General features: G+C 48.1%; 1 protein-coding gene across 7 annotated transcripts in view; it reads left to right on the forward strand.

Annotated features, from left to right (window-relative positions):
• Positions 1–2,642: 2,642 nt before the first annotated feature.
• LOC118310757 (plectin-like) overlaps positions 2,643–19,778 on the forward strand; it is a 122,178-nt gene continuing 105,042 nt past the window's right edge. For 4 of the 7 annotated variants that reach the window (XM_047333446.1, XM_047333478.1, XM_047333451.1 and 1 more), the window contains exons 1-2: positions 5,112–5,132; positions 5,353–5,545. In XM_047333446.1, the coding sequence (XP_047189402.1) occupies positions 5,124–5,132; positions 5,353–5,545 (202 nt within the window). In that variant the 5' untranslated portion in view covers positions 5,112–5,123. Of the gene's footprint in view, positions 2,818–5,111; positions 5,133–5,352; positions 5,546–13,674; positions 13,919–19,778 lie in introns of those variants that run through there. The other 3 variants (XM_047333458.1, XM_047333463.1, XM_047333448.1) reach the window with 2 other exon arrangements.

Below are 19,778 nucleotides of genomic sequence, written 5' to 3' on the forward strand. Positions count from 1 at the left end.
ACAAACAGTTGTTTCATTGTGCGGATGTATTACCCGACCTCTGCGCTGGGGTTTGATTGTGTCTAGACTTTTCGGTGCTTTTTCCATTAGGGCCACATTAATGAGCCATTCACCGCACTGTGGTGTCACGATAAATGCGCTGAGGATATCCGGTGGTTACAGCATTAACCGTCGATAACCGGGTGGATAAACAGTCTGCTTCCATTGAACAGAGATCAATAAAGTATTACCCCACATGGTGAATGAACCTGAATACTTGCAGGTATAATATTTTGGGAGAAAATGGGTTTCAATACGTTTCGGTGGACATTTTGAGTTTGCATATAAAATAGCTGCGGTGAGAAGACTGGAAACTTACACGTTTCTACACTTGGCTGAGGTGGAAAACAGGAAAACAGCGAATCTGTGTTGACCAATCCGGAGACTGAAGGAGGAGACAATGCTCAAATTAAAGGGGCAGTAAGCGATTCAAAAACCTGCGAACATTTCCTCACGGTCGGTCAGCTGTCGGTTCTGTGTGTGCGGCGGGCAAAAAAAAAATCGGGGTTTTTTGGCTCGGCTCCGGCTCTGTAAATCGAAAAGAAACAGGAAAATGGTGCGGACCGCACCACACAACAACCCGAGTGCAGTTTGTAAACATCACTCGTCGACACCTTAACAGACGTGCTAGCATGTGGAGCTGCAATGCTGCGGTTTCTCCAAAATCGCTTACTGCCCCTTTGATTGATGAAATGTCATGTTTCCATTACGTTTTCTTCCATCAATTGGCTCCACCAGTCCGTTAAAATGTTCATTACATTTGGATGGAAAGCTATATTAATTTCATGTAGGAAACAGCTCATAGCATGTGTTTCAATACAGGCCACTGGCTGTTTTGAATAAAAAAAATGGTTTTATATACATGGTTTAAATAGCACTCGACTTTGCCAATCTGAGTTTCCACCGGGCGTGTTTTTCCCAAAATGAGGCGTGGTCAGGTGCATTGTTGGCGCATTGCTATATCTTGAGGTGGCAGAAAGCGACTGTGTGACACGGTCAACAATAAACTGAAGTCAGAACATTGAGCTGCTCTGAGTTCTGTCGTGTCGGGGTGTGATGCGGCTCAATATTTTTGCATTTGCACGTTCAGCAACAGTTTGACTCAAAGCACATAAAACATCACGTGACAGGAAACTCAGCCGTCATTAAAATGTGCTTGACCTCTACAAGTTTATTTTGTTCATGACAGGGTATATATCTCCTGTAACGCCTTATCATATAGGCTGAAAATGAATCAATATATACTCCCTTGTCATAGGTTATGGCCTCGGAGGTGGCATGAGCGGTGATGGTGTTTGGGTCGGCGGTTAAGGTTAGTGTAAGGCTCCAAAAGTGACCACAGAAAACATGGGTTTAAACCAAAATGTTACACTCCCTGTCAATTTGTCCTAAAGCTTTGACTTTATTCCAAAGGGGTAGAGTTCTATGGTGTTTGCCCCCCCAAAAATATTTAACTCAGAACTTAGATAAGCACTTGAATGTAAGCGTCCTTAGGCACAGCATGAAGCAGGAGCAAATGCTGACTCACAGTACATGCTGGCCTTTGTGTTGAACCTCGAGGGACGTCATTATTACTATAGGGCCCAATAGCAAAATTTTGTCTTCTTTTCTTTTTCAGTAAAAATATTAACATGGTGTCACGACATCGGCTGTTCTTTCCCAAATGTGTTAACTACTGCACAATGTACTGTGAGCAGTGGCCGTGACTGAAAGTGCCACAGCGTCAGGTCAAACTTCTCATCCTCCGGAGACACACAAGAAATGCAATATTGAAGTGCTATATATATATATATATATATATGTACACACACACACACACACACACACACACACACACACACACACACACATATATATATACACACACACACACGTATATACACACACACACACACACACACACACACACATATATACACACACACACACACACACACACATAGTATATATATATATATATATACACACACACACACACACATATATATATATGTATACACACATATATACACACACACACACACACACACACATATATATATACACACACACACACACACACATATATACACACATACACACCCACTCACACACATGGTATATATATGTGTGTGTGTGTGTGTATATATATGTAGCACTTCAATATTGCATTTCTTTTAAGTGTGTGTCTCCACAGGGCCAACAGTTTGACCTAATGTACGCCATAAACATGAGGATCATCATTGCAACATTATTAATTTTTTTTCCTGCAGTATCCTGCAGACCTGAAGTGCTCAGCCCGGCACAACCAGGCCAGACCAATCGAACGGGAGCACTTGAGTCATGCAGCAGCGGGTCTCCTCCGCAGCACCAGACCTCGCCGGTGGAGAGAAACGCCGTTGATTGGAGTCGATCGGTTTCGGTGCATCATCAGGTTCACGGCGATATGTCGGCGCCACATGTCACAGCTCCGGGGTGTCGGCCAACGGATGACATTGAATTCGGAAGGTGTCGACATGCAATGGGAGGGACGCCGGACGAGGAGGAGCGAGCGGGTCACTCGGACGCACGCCTCGGATGACTGCGGCGCGGCGGGTCGCCTCTCCAGCAGCCTCCGGCACAGCCCTGCCTCCTCCTGTCAGAGGAGAGGCTGCTCCATTGTAACCGGCACACACACCCACACACACACACACACACACACACACAGTACACGAGGGCTGACGTTGGCTTTTATTTGTGTTGGTTGGCAACAACCTGGAAGACGCAGGCTTTTACGCACGGATCCAACGCGGCAGTCAGGTAAGACGACGCATGATAGATCAAGCAGACAAGATCACGCTTGTCTGCTTGTCTGCTTGTCTGCCTGTGTGTGTGCGCGTGTGTGTGTGTGTGTGTTTGTGTGTGTGTGTGTGTGTTCATTCTAGAATGACTGGTAGGTCGACCTGCTGTTTACTTTTCTTACTGAGTCATCCGGCGTGTAGTGTTCGTTGGGGGTCAGTTGTGCTGCAGGTGCCTCAGGCCATTAAAGCATGCATATACAGTAATACATGCCCCCCAGTTAGAGAGAATAACCAGATCTTATCATACTCTTAATTGTCACTCTTATTGCGATTTAGAAATACACAGATTTTATACTCTCGGCTACATTGACCCTGAAGACCTGCAGTACCACTAATGACGACATCTCGTTCGGTTACATGATTTATGAACCAATTAGTAGACTTGCTTGTTCTATTATAACCCCAGCAGCACTGGCCATTACTTCTTTGTGTCAGGACAGTGTGGTGTGTTATGCATCATAACCATAACTCAAGCTGAAAACATTCTCATCCCAAAGGGACATAATAAACTTTGTCATAGGCCCAAAACACACATTCCTAGCATGAAGTGCAATGACATCACTGTAAATCCACCGCTATTTAATAGTATATATCATTTCGCTTTTTTCAGCAAGGAGCATATTGTATGCAGCTTCTCATCACTTGACATTTTCTGTTTCACAATGTGTCAAAGGTCGAGAGTGCTCCAGCCACAACATTTGACTAGTGTTAACACGGAAACAAATGAATTCATTAAAGCGCCTCTGATCGTATTATCTGCTGTCCATGTGCGCGTGTGTCCCATGACATCATGATCCAAAATGCTGGCCAAAACTCATTTGCATGATGTGCACAGTTTGATAACTTTCACGGCGGACTGAACTTTGAACCCGGGGCTGCTGTGACAACATTGGAGCATGTGGATGTTTATAGTGAGGACTCGAGCTGCGCCCGCTGCAGATCTTTGAATCGAGGATTATCTCCTATCATGTGGGTTTGTCAAAGTCATACAATCACCCATGGAACTATACACACACACACACACACACACACACACATTTATATAACTATTTATTTTACCCAAACGATTCAGCTCTCTTGAGATCTAAGTGCTTTGGCGTCATGACACAAAGTGACAGGCGGTGTCAGAGCCGCGTGCCCCTTTCCGAAAACACCACTTTAGCTTTTATTTGCCAGACACACACACCGCGTTTGTGTGATGATGAGTGTGACTCATTCAGCCACTGTGGGCATCGGTGGAGGTTGTTTTTTCCCCATTGCCAAGGCGTGTTATAACCCCCGAGGGCACGTACCTTCACAGGCCTCTAAACGTCATATGAATATCATCAACTGTTTGGTTTTAATCGCCGGGATTTTTTCCGCCCACCCTTGGGCACAGTGTACACAAAATATTAATGGGGAATAGAATAGGTATGATGTCATGTGCAGTGAGTTGTAATATTTCACACAGTGACACAGATTATCTCTAACCAGCTCCGGCCCTCGATATATGCAATGGTAAATATTTAACCTTGTAACTATTTAACCTTTGAATACTTTGAGTTACTGGTAGTTACACCGCAAGTTCTTCTCGTCATGGACAGTTCTGCATAGTTTACGAAAGATCCAATTCGCCCGCGGATAATCATAATACAGTCACGTGTTATTTTCCTTGTACATTGGTCTAAAGTCTGTAAAACCTTTCACCCGGTCTACAGCTCCAGTCAGTCAACTTCAAAACATCCTCAACGCTTTTTAGGAATCTTACGTCACCCTTCTGTTTTGCATGAGCAGGCCAAGGTCCGTACAGTACTGTTATCCCGGTCATGGACACGCCTCATGATCATATCCCACAGAGTGCTTTGTGTGTCCGAGCCCCGCAGTTTTGCATTTCATGGCACTTACTAATAGAAAGCCTCATTTCTTTATCTTGATGTACATTTTAATAGCAGTTAACCTTCGGAAGAGTGAGGCCACAACGCGTAGAGGAATAACCTGACACACACGCTGAACCGACCCTTGTTGGTTTACTAACACACACACACACTCACACACACACACACAGTGTCTCGTTTACACCTCGGCTCTTGGCACTCGAGAGTCGCTGGTTTAATGATTTACCCGATGCGTGGCCGGAGAATTAAAAGTGGTTGGGTGCTTGCATACTCTCAGGAGCCTTGGGCACCGTGTGAGGGCAGAGTTTAACCCTTCTGCACCTTCGACAGTATCATCACCAGGACTTTAAGTGGGTTTCTAGTCTCTTTCTTACAGTTTTCGACTTGTTTTATGATGCACGTGAGTTTTTTTTATTATCTTTGTTTCGAAGACGCTATACAGTAGCATGACAAATCAATGTAACCTACCAGCTGGCTGCACTCATTAAGTGAGGAATCATTACCGATATGACATGCGGGTAGAGTATGTATCTGGACCAACGTTACCGTTTTGACTTGTGTTGATCTTGTGTGAAGTCAGTCCCGAACACTGCCGACTTTTCATTTACTCCGGCGGGTAGGCGATGGCGACCCGCAAGGACAGACGCAGGGACCGGGCCCCGCCGGAGGAGAACAACGGCGACAGGAGCAGCGCCCACTGCGCCGGTGACACCCTGCCGTGGAACCTGTCCAAACACCAGAGGGTCATTCGCTCCAAGTCGGCCTCAGGGGACGTCCTGGATCCGGCAGAGAGGGCTGTCATTCGCATCGCAGGTGAGGAGGACACAACACATTTGCTTTGACCGTAAAACAAGACGTAAATGCGGATGTGACCTATATTTGACCCCCAGTGGCTGAAGTTGTGTCACTTTGCTGTACATAGTCACGTAGACTTGTGCTGCTTGTGCGCTTTCAAGCACGACTTGACCTCGCCGCTCAGGCAAGGCAACACCTGAGTGTCGGTACAAAAAGTGGGAAATTCCAGAGGCAAGATGATTCAGGGGCCGTTCACAGGCTGGTCGGTGAACCTGTTCAAATAATGGTCACTGGAGCAGGAGAAGAAAAAAGCTCTATGAGCCACCCAGTGCGCTTGGTCTCGTTTAGCAAACTCATCCGCTCCGTTATTAAAAGGAAAATAGGTTCCCAGTTTATTCAAGAGAGACGTTTGCAAAGTTGACTCTTCTGATTAATTGTCTCGCTTGTGGTGTAGACGAGGTTGAGGTGAAAGTGGATCGATTTAAATGGCTGGGGGAGATTTCTCCAATTTGTACATTTCATCAAATTTAGCACCTAAAAGATGGCAGACAGTCATCGGCACAAATCTCTCTGTCGAAATTCAACTCCAAGTATTAGATTTGTGCAGATTTACATTTACTCATCACAGTAGTTCCATTAAAATTGTTGATTATGCCAAAAACATGTTCAATGCACGTGTGACCAGGCACATCCGTGTGGTCGCGGCAGCAGCAGACTCCAGACTGTAAAACCAAAAGTGGTCAGTGAGTCTTTGCTTTTCAACTTTCAACTTCTTCTATCTTTGAAGAGGTCATATTTCTCACAGGGGCCGCTGAGAAATGTGAGCAATAACGTCGAGCGGTTTTTAAAGGTTGTTTCACACTTCGAGCCGTCGGTGCCGTGTGGCCATTTGTTAAGAGCGTTCATGAGCAGAGAAGAGAAACGATTCATCGTGGGGACCTCGTCGTTGGAAAAAAAAACGCATGCGGAAATGCATTTCTTAGTTTATTCTGGGTCGAAACTTAGAAATGAATTGGTGGGAAGCTCAATTTGAGGTCGTGACCTCTGGACTGGCCAGAAATGTGTTCTTGTATGTTGATGTTTCTTTTGTATAAGTAGCAGTGAAACGTACCTGCGTTTTGTGGACTTCGATATCATAAAATCATGTAAACGCTCTTCTTCGTGTGCTAGTGGGAGGGGTGGAGAGCAGGATTCCTGTTAGTGGGGTGGCGGGATGCTCTGCTCTCTGCTGACGTCCAGACTCCTCCCGTGACCTGCACGGAGCAGCTTTAAAGGTCAAGTCACTACGGAACAATTGACCCTGTAAGTGATGCTGTGCGTGGAAACGAAATTGTTGTCGTTTTGCACACACGGCCACATGTGCAGTTTGCAGACTGATGAATGGCTTCGCCAGCTGAACAGGATATATACATTATACATGAAGGCAACCCAGCCAGAGCAGCTTTTCCGAGTGCGAGGCGCGGTTCCTTTTTGCCGGAGAACAATGGGCCGGGATCCTGTCCAATTCGGCCGCGGGGAGGCAGGAGGCGCATCATTTATTTACACTACGGGTTTAGCAGTGCCACCTCTCCGATGTGCTGATTGCCTGAGGCCGAGTGTTAGACGCATTTTTACACAGTTCATCGCCAGAGGAGGCCTCGGGTATAAATGACTTATGTATTATCACTACCACCGTGACATTACTTCACTTGTATATATATATACTATACTAGTCCTCTGATCTCTTTTGAAATCTCATTATGAAAGTCATTGCTGTTAACTAGAGCCCAGTTGAGCCCATCTAAGTATGCTGATTGTCATTCAATCTGATTATGATCCAATATTGATTATTATTAGTATCAGTAAAGGCAGATGTACATAGAAAAAAAACACAATTCATAGATTCTAAAAATGTGTCAGTCAGTGTGAGAAAGAAAGGACACGATGAAGAGATGTCAGGAAAACTATGATTGATAATGCAAGTTACAGACAGACGGTAAAACGTGTTCGTTTGCATGACTTCTTCGTCATTGTAGCACCGAAATAAGATGTAGTAATAATGTTCATTTTCAGTGTGCCCATTTCGGCACAGGACACACTTTGATTGGAGCTTGTTTTTTCGAACGCCGGGCTCCTGCCGGGCCCAAAAGGAAGCCTGGATAACTTGAGCACCTACAATAGGCCTGTGTCCACATCCTCCATGTTCTCTCCCTCTATATCCATCAGAAGGCCACGTCAGGCTGAGTCAGCACACACGGGCGAGGCTGAGCTTTCTGTTGTGGCCTCCGCCGGCTGTCTAACTGGCTCACTGTATGTACAGTAGAGGAGGATGTGCTACAGGGGTAAACGGAGTTCGGTGCACTGTTCTCTGCTTTGTGTCCAGGCTGAGAGTCATACAAACTTTTAATTTATGAAATATTTTAGAACAAACTGCTAAGAAAAAAACAACAGCACAGACTTCGAAGTAGAAACAAGGCTGTAGTTCTCGTAAGATGCTGGAGATATGCACGGTGTTCTTTTTGTGTGTCTGATATTCATGATGGCTGCTCTCAAGTCCGCAGATGTCTGGACTAGTTATTAAATTACATTTGTCTTTCTACTCGCCCGTTAGAGGACAGTGTCAGACACCGTGCCCGAATCGCCTGTGGGAATAATTTGATTGAGAGCTTTATTAAGACCTGGTGTAAAGTGAGGGGCTTCGGTCGGAGACCACTGGATCTTATTACCTGGCAGTTGTGAAGAGGATCGTCCTGTCCAGAGATGCAACTGTAACAAAATATACTCTTCTCCTGAAACACGTTCAGGCAATGAAGTCGATAAATGCTAGTATTATTTCACTCATTCGCAAACCATTGAATGAATGAGTTTCAAAGCCGTCCGGCAGCAGAGAGGATCTACTGCCCACTGTAGGGCTGTGGGGGCAGTACAGGAGGACGGGAAGAGGCCAGAGGTCAAAGGGTCATCCCGGACCCTGCAGCTCTCGAGGAGCGACTCCAGGCTCTGTGACAACACTCCACCCTGCCCCCATGTGGTTGACCGTTGACCTTCACTTAAGGGACACGGTAATAATGACTGTGAGCGATGTCTGAAGAGTCCCTCCAGGCATTTTACAGGATCCTCGCTGAGTGAGCTGTGTTAGACAGGCCGCCTGACTTCTGGGTTGTAATAATTGAAGTGGATCGTGTTTGTTGAATAGCTGTCTGATGTAAGAGTCCAGGCGAGTTAGTGTCGGTGTTGTGAACACACGCCGTACTTAAAACAGCAAAGGGCCCTGCGGAGCACTCCTCTATTATTTATTATTGGGGAGGCTATGATGTGATTACTGAGATCACACACACGCACGCGCGCACACACACACACACACACACGCACACGTGCACGCGCACACGTGCACACGCAGAGCCCTAAGTATCTCTGCAGTGTAGCTTCTGACTGAATGAGAAATGGGAGTCACACCTCGTCAGGCAGTGTTGTCAGACAGAGCTGTGAAAAGAAGAGGCCCCTTTGCAAGTGTAAATCTTACAGCCAGACCAACACACTTCACGCACTTCACAGACACGGATCGTCCGTTGTCAGCTTTCATATCGGCGCAATTAAGCACATTTTTTAATATTATGCCTCGCAGTTTATGAACCGAGGGGTTTTTCCCTCTGCAAATCCCAGTCCTCTCTTTTTCTATCCTGTCCTCGCATCTCCGCCGCAGTCTCAGAAGAAGGACAACGGCTTATTAAATGTCGTCTCCTCACAGATCAAGCTCCATGCTGAAAAGGTGAGCGGCGCTGCCGCAGACAGCAGTAACCCACGTGACCAGCAGGTGGCGCTTTTCTATTTATTAACGCTGCTGGTGTAGGCTGAAAGCGAGGCATGAGCACAGCTTCTGGAAAAAATGTGTCTCATCCCCCCCCCCCCCGCACCCGTCTCAAAGAGCGTTCCCTCCGTAGTGTGTTCCTTGTGGCTTCAACAGCGCTCTGCCTCATTTCAACAGTCAATTCTTTCTTTTTTTTTTGTTACGTGAGCTCACTGAGGCAGAGCCTCAGACGAGGACATCTCTATTTCCAGATGGGACCCGTCCCGTACGCCCTTCCCCATTGCACGGAGCAGCGGGGAGTGAAACCCGCGCCGTCAGTTGGAGATCCTGCGAACGAGCCGCAGTGAACCGCGGGGACGCGAGTCAAAGGAGCGACAGCAGAACAAGCGTCCGACGACTGTGCATCGCGTACTGTCTCTGCTCCGGACATCCACAAGAGGGAGCCAGGTCGTTGTCTGTGTTCGGTCTTCCGCTCACGACCTGTTACTGTTAGTGCAGCGACAGCGACAGCGATGGTGATCACTCCGGCTTTTTCACGTCTGCACATTGAGACGTGACATGCGACCATCGGATGTGCAGCACGGAGGCCGTATCGTGCTCCCTGCTCGCACCACGTGAAGCACTCTAAAACAATTCACGGATACACTTAAAGTGCAATAACTAACTGTGCAATATTTATATTTTATATTTTTTAATATGCCATGTGCAACTATTTTACTACTGCTCTGTATATAGTATTTATATACCTTTGTTTTTTTTAATTTAATGTAATTTTTTTGTTAAATTTTGTACATACTAACCCTTTTTTGTAAATTTCTTGTATATTCTTCTGTCCACTTCGCTGCTGTAAATGCCCGAATTTCCCCATTGTGGCACGAATAAAGGTATATCTTATCATATCTTTACACATTGCAATCTGTGGCATGTGCCTTTATGGTGTGTGTGCTTTAGAGGAGGGGTCACCTGGACTTCATGCACTTTAAACTCTCTGTGCGTGTGTGCATGCGTGTGTGTGTGTGTGTGTGTGTGTGTGTGTGTACGCACAGGTTCTTTTTATTTTTCTGTTTCTTCCTCAGTCCTGTCCATCAGCGGCGAGCTGCGCCTCAGTAATCCCCTCGGCGCTCGAATATGAAAGGATGTGCCGTGATTTGCGAGCGAGTGGCATCTCATTGTCGCGACAGACCGGTGTGATAGAAACACATGAATAATCTTGAAGACGCAGCGTCACGCTCTTGTGACTTGGCCCCGCTCGAATATCAAACAGAAGGACACGTACGTTGATTTTTTAAAAAAAATAATTATTTAGTGTGTTTAATGGCCAGCTGGGGGAATTTAATTAATGGGCTACATGGTGCGATTGTTGTACCTGTTTATTGATTTCCAAGAAAAGCAATGAAATCTTTTAATAGAACATTCCCCAGGAAGAAAAAAAAAGTAGATTGGTATTTTACAACCGGAAGACGTCACAGTTGTAAGGAAACGTGTAGAGTGACATCATCCGAATGAATTGCACGACCCTTTACTGTTCGAGCCAGAAGTTGCGTCGACCGTCATGTCGTTGATATGTGCAGGCTTTTATGTGAGGTATCTTTTAATATCACAGCTCTGTGTTTTTACGTGTGTCTCTTACGTGTGTGTGTGTGTGTGTGTGTGTGTGTGTGTGTGTGTGTGTGTGTGTGTGTGTGTGTGTGTGTGTGTGTGTGTGTGTGTGTGTGTGTGTGTGTGTGTGAGGGCGCGCGGCATTCCCGATCCACTACATGCACCTGTTGAGTTTTGTTGAATGAGGTGAGGTCTATAAGCCGAGCACACACACACAGGCACACACACTTTTATCCGACTCACACTCATCATGGGATCACGAGCCTTTTACAGTCACATGCAGCCTAACAGAATAAACAGATGTCACGGAGCCAGAAGTGGTCGTCCAGCTGTTTGGGAGTGGACGTACACTTTGAATGATTCTAGTTAGTAACCAGTGACAAGTTTAAGTGTCTTCAACATGTCGCCACCATTTGTGTGTGTGTGTGTGTGTGTGTGTGTGTGTGTGTGTGTGTGTGTGTGTGTGTGTGTGTGTGTGTGTGTGTGTGTGTGTGTGTGTGTGTGTGTGTGTGTGTGTGTGTGTGTGTGTGTGTGTGTGTGTGTGAGCGTGTGTGTGTGTGTGTGTGAGCGTGTGTGTGTGTGTGTGTGAGCGTGTGTGTGTGAGCGTGTGTGTGTGTGTGAGTGTGTGAGTGTGAGAGAGAGAGAGATTGTGAGATCCGTTGTCACTGAGTGTTAATAGCGGGTGAGGTGCTAAACGTTTAGTCTCCATCATCTCCACTCAGCCTCGACTGATGTCACAGTGCCGTTGAACTCGGACAGCCTTGGCCGCTGGCCTCCCTTTTTTAGTCCTGTGCAGGTTCATCTGTCAGGATCCAGAGTCAACACGCTGATGTCATTCTTCTGCCGGGCCTCCCCCTGTTTCGGGGGGGGGGGGGGGGGGTTAGTGTTTGTCAGCAGTGAGCTGTTTAATGCTGCCTCGGGAGGAGGTTATGTCGACTGCATGTTTATCCACCTATGTTCTCCGCATCCAGCCGTCTTTATACAGACTAATATGAGATGAAAACAGCGATACACATTTGCACATGTGCTCATTAAACTGTGTGCACAATACAATCTGTCTGATGCGTTTCCAACTTTGACAATTGCTGTTCAAAGGTTTCCGAGTGACTTCCCTTAGCTCTGAGTTCTGCGCATCAGAGTATTTCATTTGATACAATATGCCATTATATGCAGTGTAATGTCTAGAATGAAGTGGACATGGGTAAGACAACTATCAAAAATAATTGAGATTGGAAGGTTTGCGGGGAAAGATGAATTAAAAATTCTGTCTGAACTTTGCTATTTGGAAATCATGCTGGACATACAGTGAAGTCATGTTTCACACACACACACACACACACACGCTCACACACACACACACTCCTACAGCAGCAGTAGAGGGTTTGGAGTGAACTTATCTCGTTTCCTCTCAGGAAAGTGTCCTGGCCGATGTCAGTTCGGCCTCGGCCAAAGAGACGTCTGATAGTCGGGCCGAGCTGCAGGGATTTTCCTTTTCCTGCATCACATCCCCATCATTGTGCCATAGCCTCACTCCTCTGCATATACCAGCACGACGACAATGCAGGGTTTATGAGAAGATGACCTCATAAAGTTTCCAACTGACTCCAACAGAGTCCGGTCGTGAAAAGTCATTTTTCTCAGCTTGTGTTTATCCACCACGTATTTGGCAACGAAGCAACTGCATTTAATTAAAAACGACCAATGATGTCTCGGCGCGTTTAGCCGACAGTAACCTCCTATTTTTCTAACTCTAATTTGTTTTGTCGTTGACTGTCATCGGGTGGCAGGTCATGGAGCGGCGGTTTGAATATTCGGGGGGCCGGCGGTTGATGGTCCCGGTCGGTGACAAGGGCATGTCCAACACTGCAGCCTCCTTTATGAATGTGGTTATTGAGCGGCTGTTCACACATATGAAGAAGGCAGCAGCAGATTGTCCGAGTCGGACACGTTCACAACAGCAGGACCGAATTCCCGTGAATCTTGCGGAGACTTTCCTGTACTGTTTTCTCGCATTGGGCTCACTCGGACGGCTGAGCCCCAAAACATCAACAGGGCGTGTACGGGTCCAAGCAAAGAAGTGCAAAGTCGGCGTTTACAGGGAAAAACGCCTTTCATAATGTTTTGCATAGTCATCAAATGTACACAAACCAACAGCGGCGGTGTGACTTGTCTCCCCCTGAGTCGCCATGTTTCCTTCTGGGGACATTGAACACCTGTGATTTGTGCAGTCACTGTAAATGCGATGTCATGTGAACAGTCTCGGAAGGTCTCAGTCCTTTTTGGAGACTCGTCATGTTATCATCCGCACTTTTGGAGTTCTTGTTGAGCTTCCTCGTTGATTTTTTAGATCACCCGATGTTGATCTAGCCAACGCGACGTCCTTTTCATTAGATTGTGATATTTGTGTGGCAGAGAGAAACGTGGCTCACGCGTCTCTGATGCAAGCCGCTCGTCATCCATCAGCTGAGATGTTTTCCAGGGAGCCCCGTGCCGCCGCCCCGCTCTCCTCCTCCTCCTCCTCGCCGCCTGGGCTTGTGCCTTTTTTTTGCGAGGAGGCAGAGTGTGAGCATGTGCCGGCCGCTCCAGCCGGTGTATCTTTAAGAGGAGGGGCCTGACGTTCATATTAGGATCTCATGAGCCGGGCTAAGGGGAGGCTATGGGAGACAGGAGGGGGGGGGGCGTGCAGAGGGGAGGGGAAGGGTGCACGGCCGAGAGGAATGAAGTTGGGAGCCGTGTGGAGGGTTCACACACGCACACACAGCTGAGAGGGAGAGCCGACGCAGGACAAGCACAGGCTGCCTCACACACACACACACACACACACACACACACACACATCCCGACACACAGCTGACCTAGAAGGAAGAGGCTGAAAGGAGGAGGAGGAGGAGAAGAAGAAGAAGAGAGCGCCGGCATGGCCATGTACGAGCCCGGCTACCTGCCGCCGAACGCCGAGGAGCAGGACTTCATCCAGGCTTACGAAAACGTCCGAGAGAAATATAAAGGTGGGCGCCTGCACTCACACCACCGTGACGCCTGCTACAGTAGAGTGAAGGAAGAGTTGTCTCTGTGTGCGTGTGTGTGTGTGTGTTTGTTTTTCATTTTCATTCTATTGACACGGCACAGGTGCAAACATGTGACTGTGCACCTTGCTTTGCTTTTCATCGCGCCGGCCGCTGTGTGTGTGTGTGTGTGTGTGTGTGTGTGTGTGTGTGTGTGTGTGTGTGTGTGTGTGTGTGTGTGTGTGTGTGTGTGTGTGTGTGTGTGTGTGTGTGTGTGTGTGTGTGTGTGTGTGTGTGTGTGTGTGTGTGTGTGTGTGTGTGTGTGTGTGTGTGGAACAGAGAGGACAACATGCACGCTGCGTCGCTTCACTGCCGTGTGTGTGTGTGTGTGTGTGTGTGTGTGTGAGTGTGTGTGTGTGTGTTTCATTGATTGCCGCACATGTTCGCTGTCACTCCTCCACGCTGCCCGTCTGTGCCGAGGGTCTGGTGGATTCACAGGAGCGCTTCACTTTGATATGTGACCGCAGCAATGAAAAACCCATTGTGCTGACCTCTGACCTCGACGAGACTGAGAGAGAGAGAGAGGGGGGGGGGGGGGTCTGACGGCTGCGCTGACTGTTATCCTGTATCCAGTCACAACAGAGGACATGGACAGGTGCGGCCGAGCAACGGTGAATTCCATTAGAGCACAGCGAGAGAGTTCGTGCTTCTCCCTCTTAAGTTTTCATCTCGTTCTTATCCCCTTCATCCCCTTTATCTCCTCGAGTGTGCGGCCCAGCGCGCCGCCGCCGCCGGCGGATTATCTCGCATAGTTTCCTCTTTTTTGGACATTTTTCTTGAATCAGAGAAAGGCGGAGACGTGAGGCATGACGTTGAGATGGTTCCGGCAGGTGAAGGAAAGGAAAAGAAACTACTAAGCAACCAAACAAAGGCCGTCTATCCCGACACATCTGTCCGCCCACTTCTTGTGGGATGTCAGCAGCGTCCTGCGGCCTGCGGCCTGCGGCCTGCGGGTGTCAAAGTGTAGCGCAGGTTTCATTCCTTGATATCCTTTCACTCTTTCTTCCACTGCGTGCTCGTCCTGCTGCATCTCTCGTCTGTTCCGTTCCAACAGATCACCAGGAAGAGGGAGCGCTCCTCTATAAATATTGCCCCAGATTTCATTTCTTTTTCCCCTTTTTTCGCTCTTCTCTGCCTTCTCGTTGAGAACCCGGCCACTTGTGCCGGATCGCTGTGGCATTTGTGTGGACTGTCTCTAAATGACACCTGCAGACCGGCGCTACACCGATTTTAGACATTTGTATGACGACTGCAAACGAACGGCGCTACTGCCAACAACGCTGGGCGCGCTGGTGGCCTCTGCTGGACCTTTTCACTGAGCGTCACCGGGCTGGAGCTGATTGTCAGGCTGTCAGGTCGAACATTGTGGAAAGAGTGGAGGACTCGTAGGACAAGTGAGATACCGAGATGTGTTCAACACAACTGTGAAGATGCCAGAGGAGGGTGGAAGGGCAAGAACTCATCAATAGTGGTATCGGAATTTGTGTGTGTGCGTGTGTGTGTGTGTGTGTGTGTGTGTGTGTCGCCTCTGCGATTTCGGCGTGACGTTTCTGTACCAGAGGGTAACGGGAAGCAGGAGCTGGCTGCGTGGCAGGTGTTTACTTTGCAGACGTTCCTCCGTGTGTCCCCCCCCCCCCTCCTCGGCGGCCGCCGCCTCCAGCTCCTCCGAGGTCCCGCTCTCCTTATTAAGGCACGCTGCCGACGAGCGCGCCGTCCGCCCCGTCTGCTGCAGCCTCTCTGATTCCGGCCGTGACACAGAACATGAGCCACGGTTCCGCGGGAGGCGGGCGGGGAGACTCTCGGAGACACGCAGGGACCTCGAGCACAGTGCGGTTGTGTCCGTTGTATCTGGGGATGTACATGCAGGACAGTACTTGGTACCCGGCACTACCAATGTCTCCGCGTTGCCACTAGATACTCCTCTTCACCCTCTGCAGAATACAAGCACACTGTCCCTAATGTACCTGTCCATGTCCATTGTCACTCCACACTCTGACCTGGTTTTGTCTTGGAAAAAAACCAACAGGCCGAGGTCTTTCTCCCCTCTGATAGATTTGAAGCGATATACTGCATGTGTGCTTTTCAAAAGAACCCACATTCATGCGTCAAAAGACTCCCGACGGTGTGAAGGCTGAAGTGAGCGCTCACCCGGAATGGAGACGGCGTCCAGGCGGAGGCCGCGGCATTTCGATAATATTCAAAAACCCCTCCTGCACGTCAGAAAAAAAGCCGTCTCGTGGTATCTCCGACCAAACGCCGCCGCACAGAGAAATCATTTGCCTGCGCAATCGCTGGCGCCTCTTGAGATACAAGACACGACTTCCACTTGTTGGATCTCTGTGCCTCGTCCCTCTCGACTGCTGTCGGTCGATCCCGGCCTGTAGGGCGAATGACTGCTCCCCTCACTGGTGCAATTGTTGATTTCTCCATTTCCTCTAAATGCCATTGTTGAGTTGCAGCGAGGGGGATGTTACGGTCACTCTCGGTGGCATCATTGTGCGCGTGGTTATTGCATTTTTAAAAAATGGTAAATGTTGTACGTTTTATTTAGTTTTTCAGCCATGAAATTGGTGTGGATATAGGGAGGAGAATGTCAGTGCATTACTTGACTGAAACACCTCATTTGATCGAAGACATTAGGGCTGCAAGTGACAATTATTTTCATTATCGATTAATCTGTCGATTATTTTCCTGATTGATCGATTAGTTGTTTGGTCCATAAAATGTTATAAAATGGTGAAAAATGTCGATTGTGTTTCCCAAAACCCCAAGACGAAGTTTTATATTCACTTTACTGTCATAGAGGAGCAAAGAAGCCAGAACAGATTCACATTTAAGAAGCTGAAATCAGAGAATTTTTCTTTTTTTTTTTCCTCCATAAAAAATACTTGAACCGATCAATCGATGATCAAAACAGTTGGCAGTAATCGATTACTGATCGTTGAATTGATTAACTGTTACATCCCTGGATGACATTGTTGTACAGACATTCACGGTCATGTCATATATGTTGTGTCCTATTATTTCATACTGTAACATAATTACCCATAAAACCCCCTAGAACATAAAACATCGTGGTGGCTTTAATATCAAGAATATCTTCTAAATGGGTTAAAATAGAGTTATTGTCTTTCTGCTCTTCCTAATGTTACTCACTGCCGTCTCGTTGTTTGCTCCGAATTGTCGCCGGCCGAATGCTAAAGCCCTGGCCGTCTTCCCACTTTCCTCTTAATGCAATTTGTGCGAGCAGCTGATGGCGATGTCGCTGGGCAGGGGGGGGGGGGGGGGGGGGGGGGGGGGGGGGCATTGCCCCGTTCATGTCGGGTGCACTGCTGAGGGTGCGCAGCCCCGGCTGGAATCCACTTTTCGTCCCGTGAGGCCGTGTCCTGTGGCCCCGTAGGGCTTAAAATAACCCCTAAATATAGCAGTGGCCACGTTCAGTCTGCCAATTAAACCGCTATTTTTGGCGGGCTTGATTGTCTTCCCGGGGCTGATCTGAATTCCAGCGTCTTCTTCTTGGCTGCAAAGGAAGAAAAAAAACATTTGTAAATTATTAAGCAACGTCCGGCTTTGATGCGCTCGCGAAAAGAAACTGCAGCCTGAGACGAGAATAGAAAAAGACCAGGATCCGTCTTTACTTCTTTCATAGTGAAGGAAGACTTCTACTGTCACGATACCTTTTAGCCCAATATAGACACGGAGTGGAGTTGTCTTTATGAATGACTGCCGGCCCTTCTATTTACAGTGGGTGTCGTTGTGTAAGGTGAGAAGGAATGTGGGAAGTGACTCGTCACACGCATTTGTGAATGAATGAATGAGCGTGTGCGTGTGTGTGTGTGTATTCATTATGGACTGTATATAAAAGGGTATATGAATGCTTGCGTAAGTGATATATACTGTATTTAAGCTGCTGTTAACAAAGAGGCCTGCAAAGGTCGGTGTTCGAGTGCCCTTGAGAAAAACACTCAACAACATATAGATGTGGATGAGGTCAACGTTGTGCTTGTACTGTATGAAGCCAATACATTTTATTTAACATTTACCAAAAGAGATGCTGTATTATCCAGTTTCAAAAACACATTTGCCAGTGCCCTGAGTTCCTTTCCGCTCACCGCAACGTGGCTCCTATGCCATCGATGTTAAACAAAGGGGACACATCGGCTCATTGTCAGCATGTCGACCAAAAGTGACACAACGTCGGCCGCAGTCACTGATTTCCTACATTTGGCAGAATTTCCTTTCGCCAAAAATCAGTCCGAACTTCCCCGGACGCGCGGTGGTTGTCTCTGCCTCGCCCGCGGCGGATCGGCATCTGGCGTGAGCCGCCGGGTCGAGCGCTCAGTTCGCACACTGGCATCAGGCGGCGGGTACGAACAGCTTCAACACCACAGCTCAGCGACGCCAAGGCGAATGCGAACGCCGAAAAATCCCTGAAGTTGTTACAAAATCGTTCCATCCGTCGTTGAGATATTTTCATCTGAGTGACCGTCGGATCAGTCATGCTGCTGATGTGGAAGCTTAACAAAAGCTCACTTGTAAAAATATGCCGACGGTTGTTCACGTATCCCTGCCAGTGAAATCCATTCAGCCAGTGGCAGTTCATTTTTCCGTCTCGCACTGCAGCGAGCTGTTCGAGCTGCGAGCTGGAACCCACCCTGGCCACTTACTACTACCGCTACAAACGCACAATTGCCGAATTCATTCCGAGGTCAGCCGCGCGCAGGCGTCGGCGCCAGGTTGAAAAAACGCTCAGGGAAAGTCGGCAGAAAGACCCCGTGGATCTGGGGTCGGCGTGTTTTTCTTCCCCGTGGACGAATGGCGGGGGAAGGGGGAACATCTCCGTCATGAAACGTTTCTGTCACTCGGGTTCCCCTTAAACAAACCATCTGAAATGAAGCGTCACATTAAACTCATGCGGGGTGTGTCTCTGTGTTGCGTCAGAAAATGCTCGGCGCCGTCACTTCAGCCGTGATGCTGGGCGGTGAAGTTTGTGACAAAAGATTTGTGCCGGGCCCAAATAAAACTGTTGGGTGTTTTTTTTTGTTTTTTTTATGTGTGTCAGCATCCTGTTGCCTGGGATGGATCAGCAGTGACACAGCGCTCAGCCGCTCATGTCAGAGGTTACTCCGGGGCAGGGCTTGATAAACTCAAATATGCCGGGATTCCTTTAGGGCCTTTTAAGGGAGAGAGAGAGAGAGAGACAGAAACCGAGAAACTCTGCAGGGACGTTCCTCCAATCTGTCGACCTTCCTGTCAAACACTCTGTGATTTTTTGCAGAACAGAAGCTGCTGTGGGCTGCACGGGGGCGTAGCGGTGAGCGCCGTCGCCTCACAGCCAGAAGGTTCTGGGTTCGAATCCCGGTTCAGACCAACCGGGGCCTTTCTGTGGTGGAGTTTGCATGTTCTCCCCCGTGTGTGCGTGGGTTCTTTCCGGGTTCTCCGGCTTCCTCCCACAGTCCAGAGACATGCAGAATGGGGTGAGGTAGATTGGAGACTCTAAATTGACCGTAGGAGTGAATGGTTGTCCGTCTCTGTATGTGGCCCTGTGATAGGCCGGCGACCTGTCCAGGGTGAACCCCGCCTCTCGCCCAGTGTCAGCTGGGATTGGCTCCAGCCCCCCCGCGACCCTTAAATGGATAAAGCGGTAGACGATGGACGGATGGAGAAGCTGCTGTTCCTTTAACGCCTGAAATCGCTGGTGTTTTATGGCTGTTAGTGTGTGAGCAGGGGGGACACGAGAGAGAGAGGGAATGAAAGGAACAAAAAGTCAATAATGTTTTACAGAGTGAGGAGCACGCTAATG

Source organism: Scophthalmus maximus, chromosome 1 (assembly GCF_022379125.1).
Source record: "Scophthalmus maximus strain ysfricsl-2021 chromosome 1, ASM2237912v1, whole genome shotgun sequence".
In the NCBI taxonomy this organism is placed as follows: Eukaryota; Metazoa; Chordata; class Actinopteri; order Pleuronectiformes; family Scophthalmidae; genus Scophthalmus; species Scophthalmus maximus.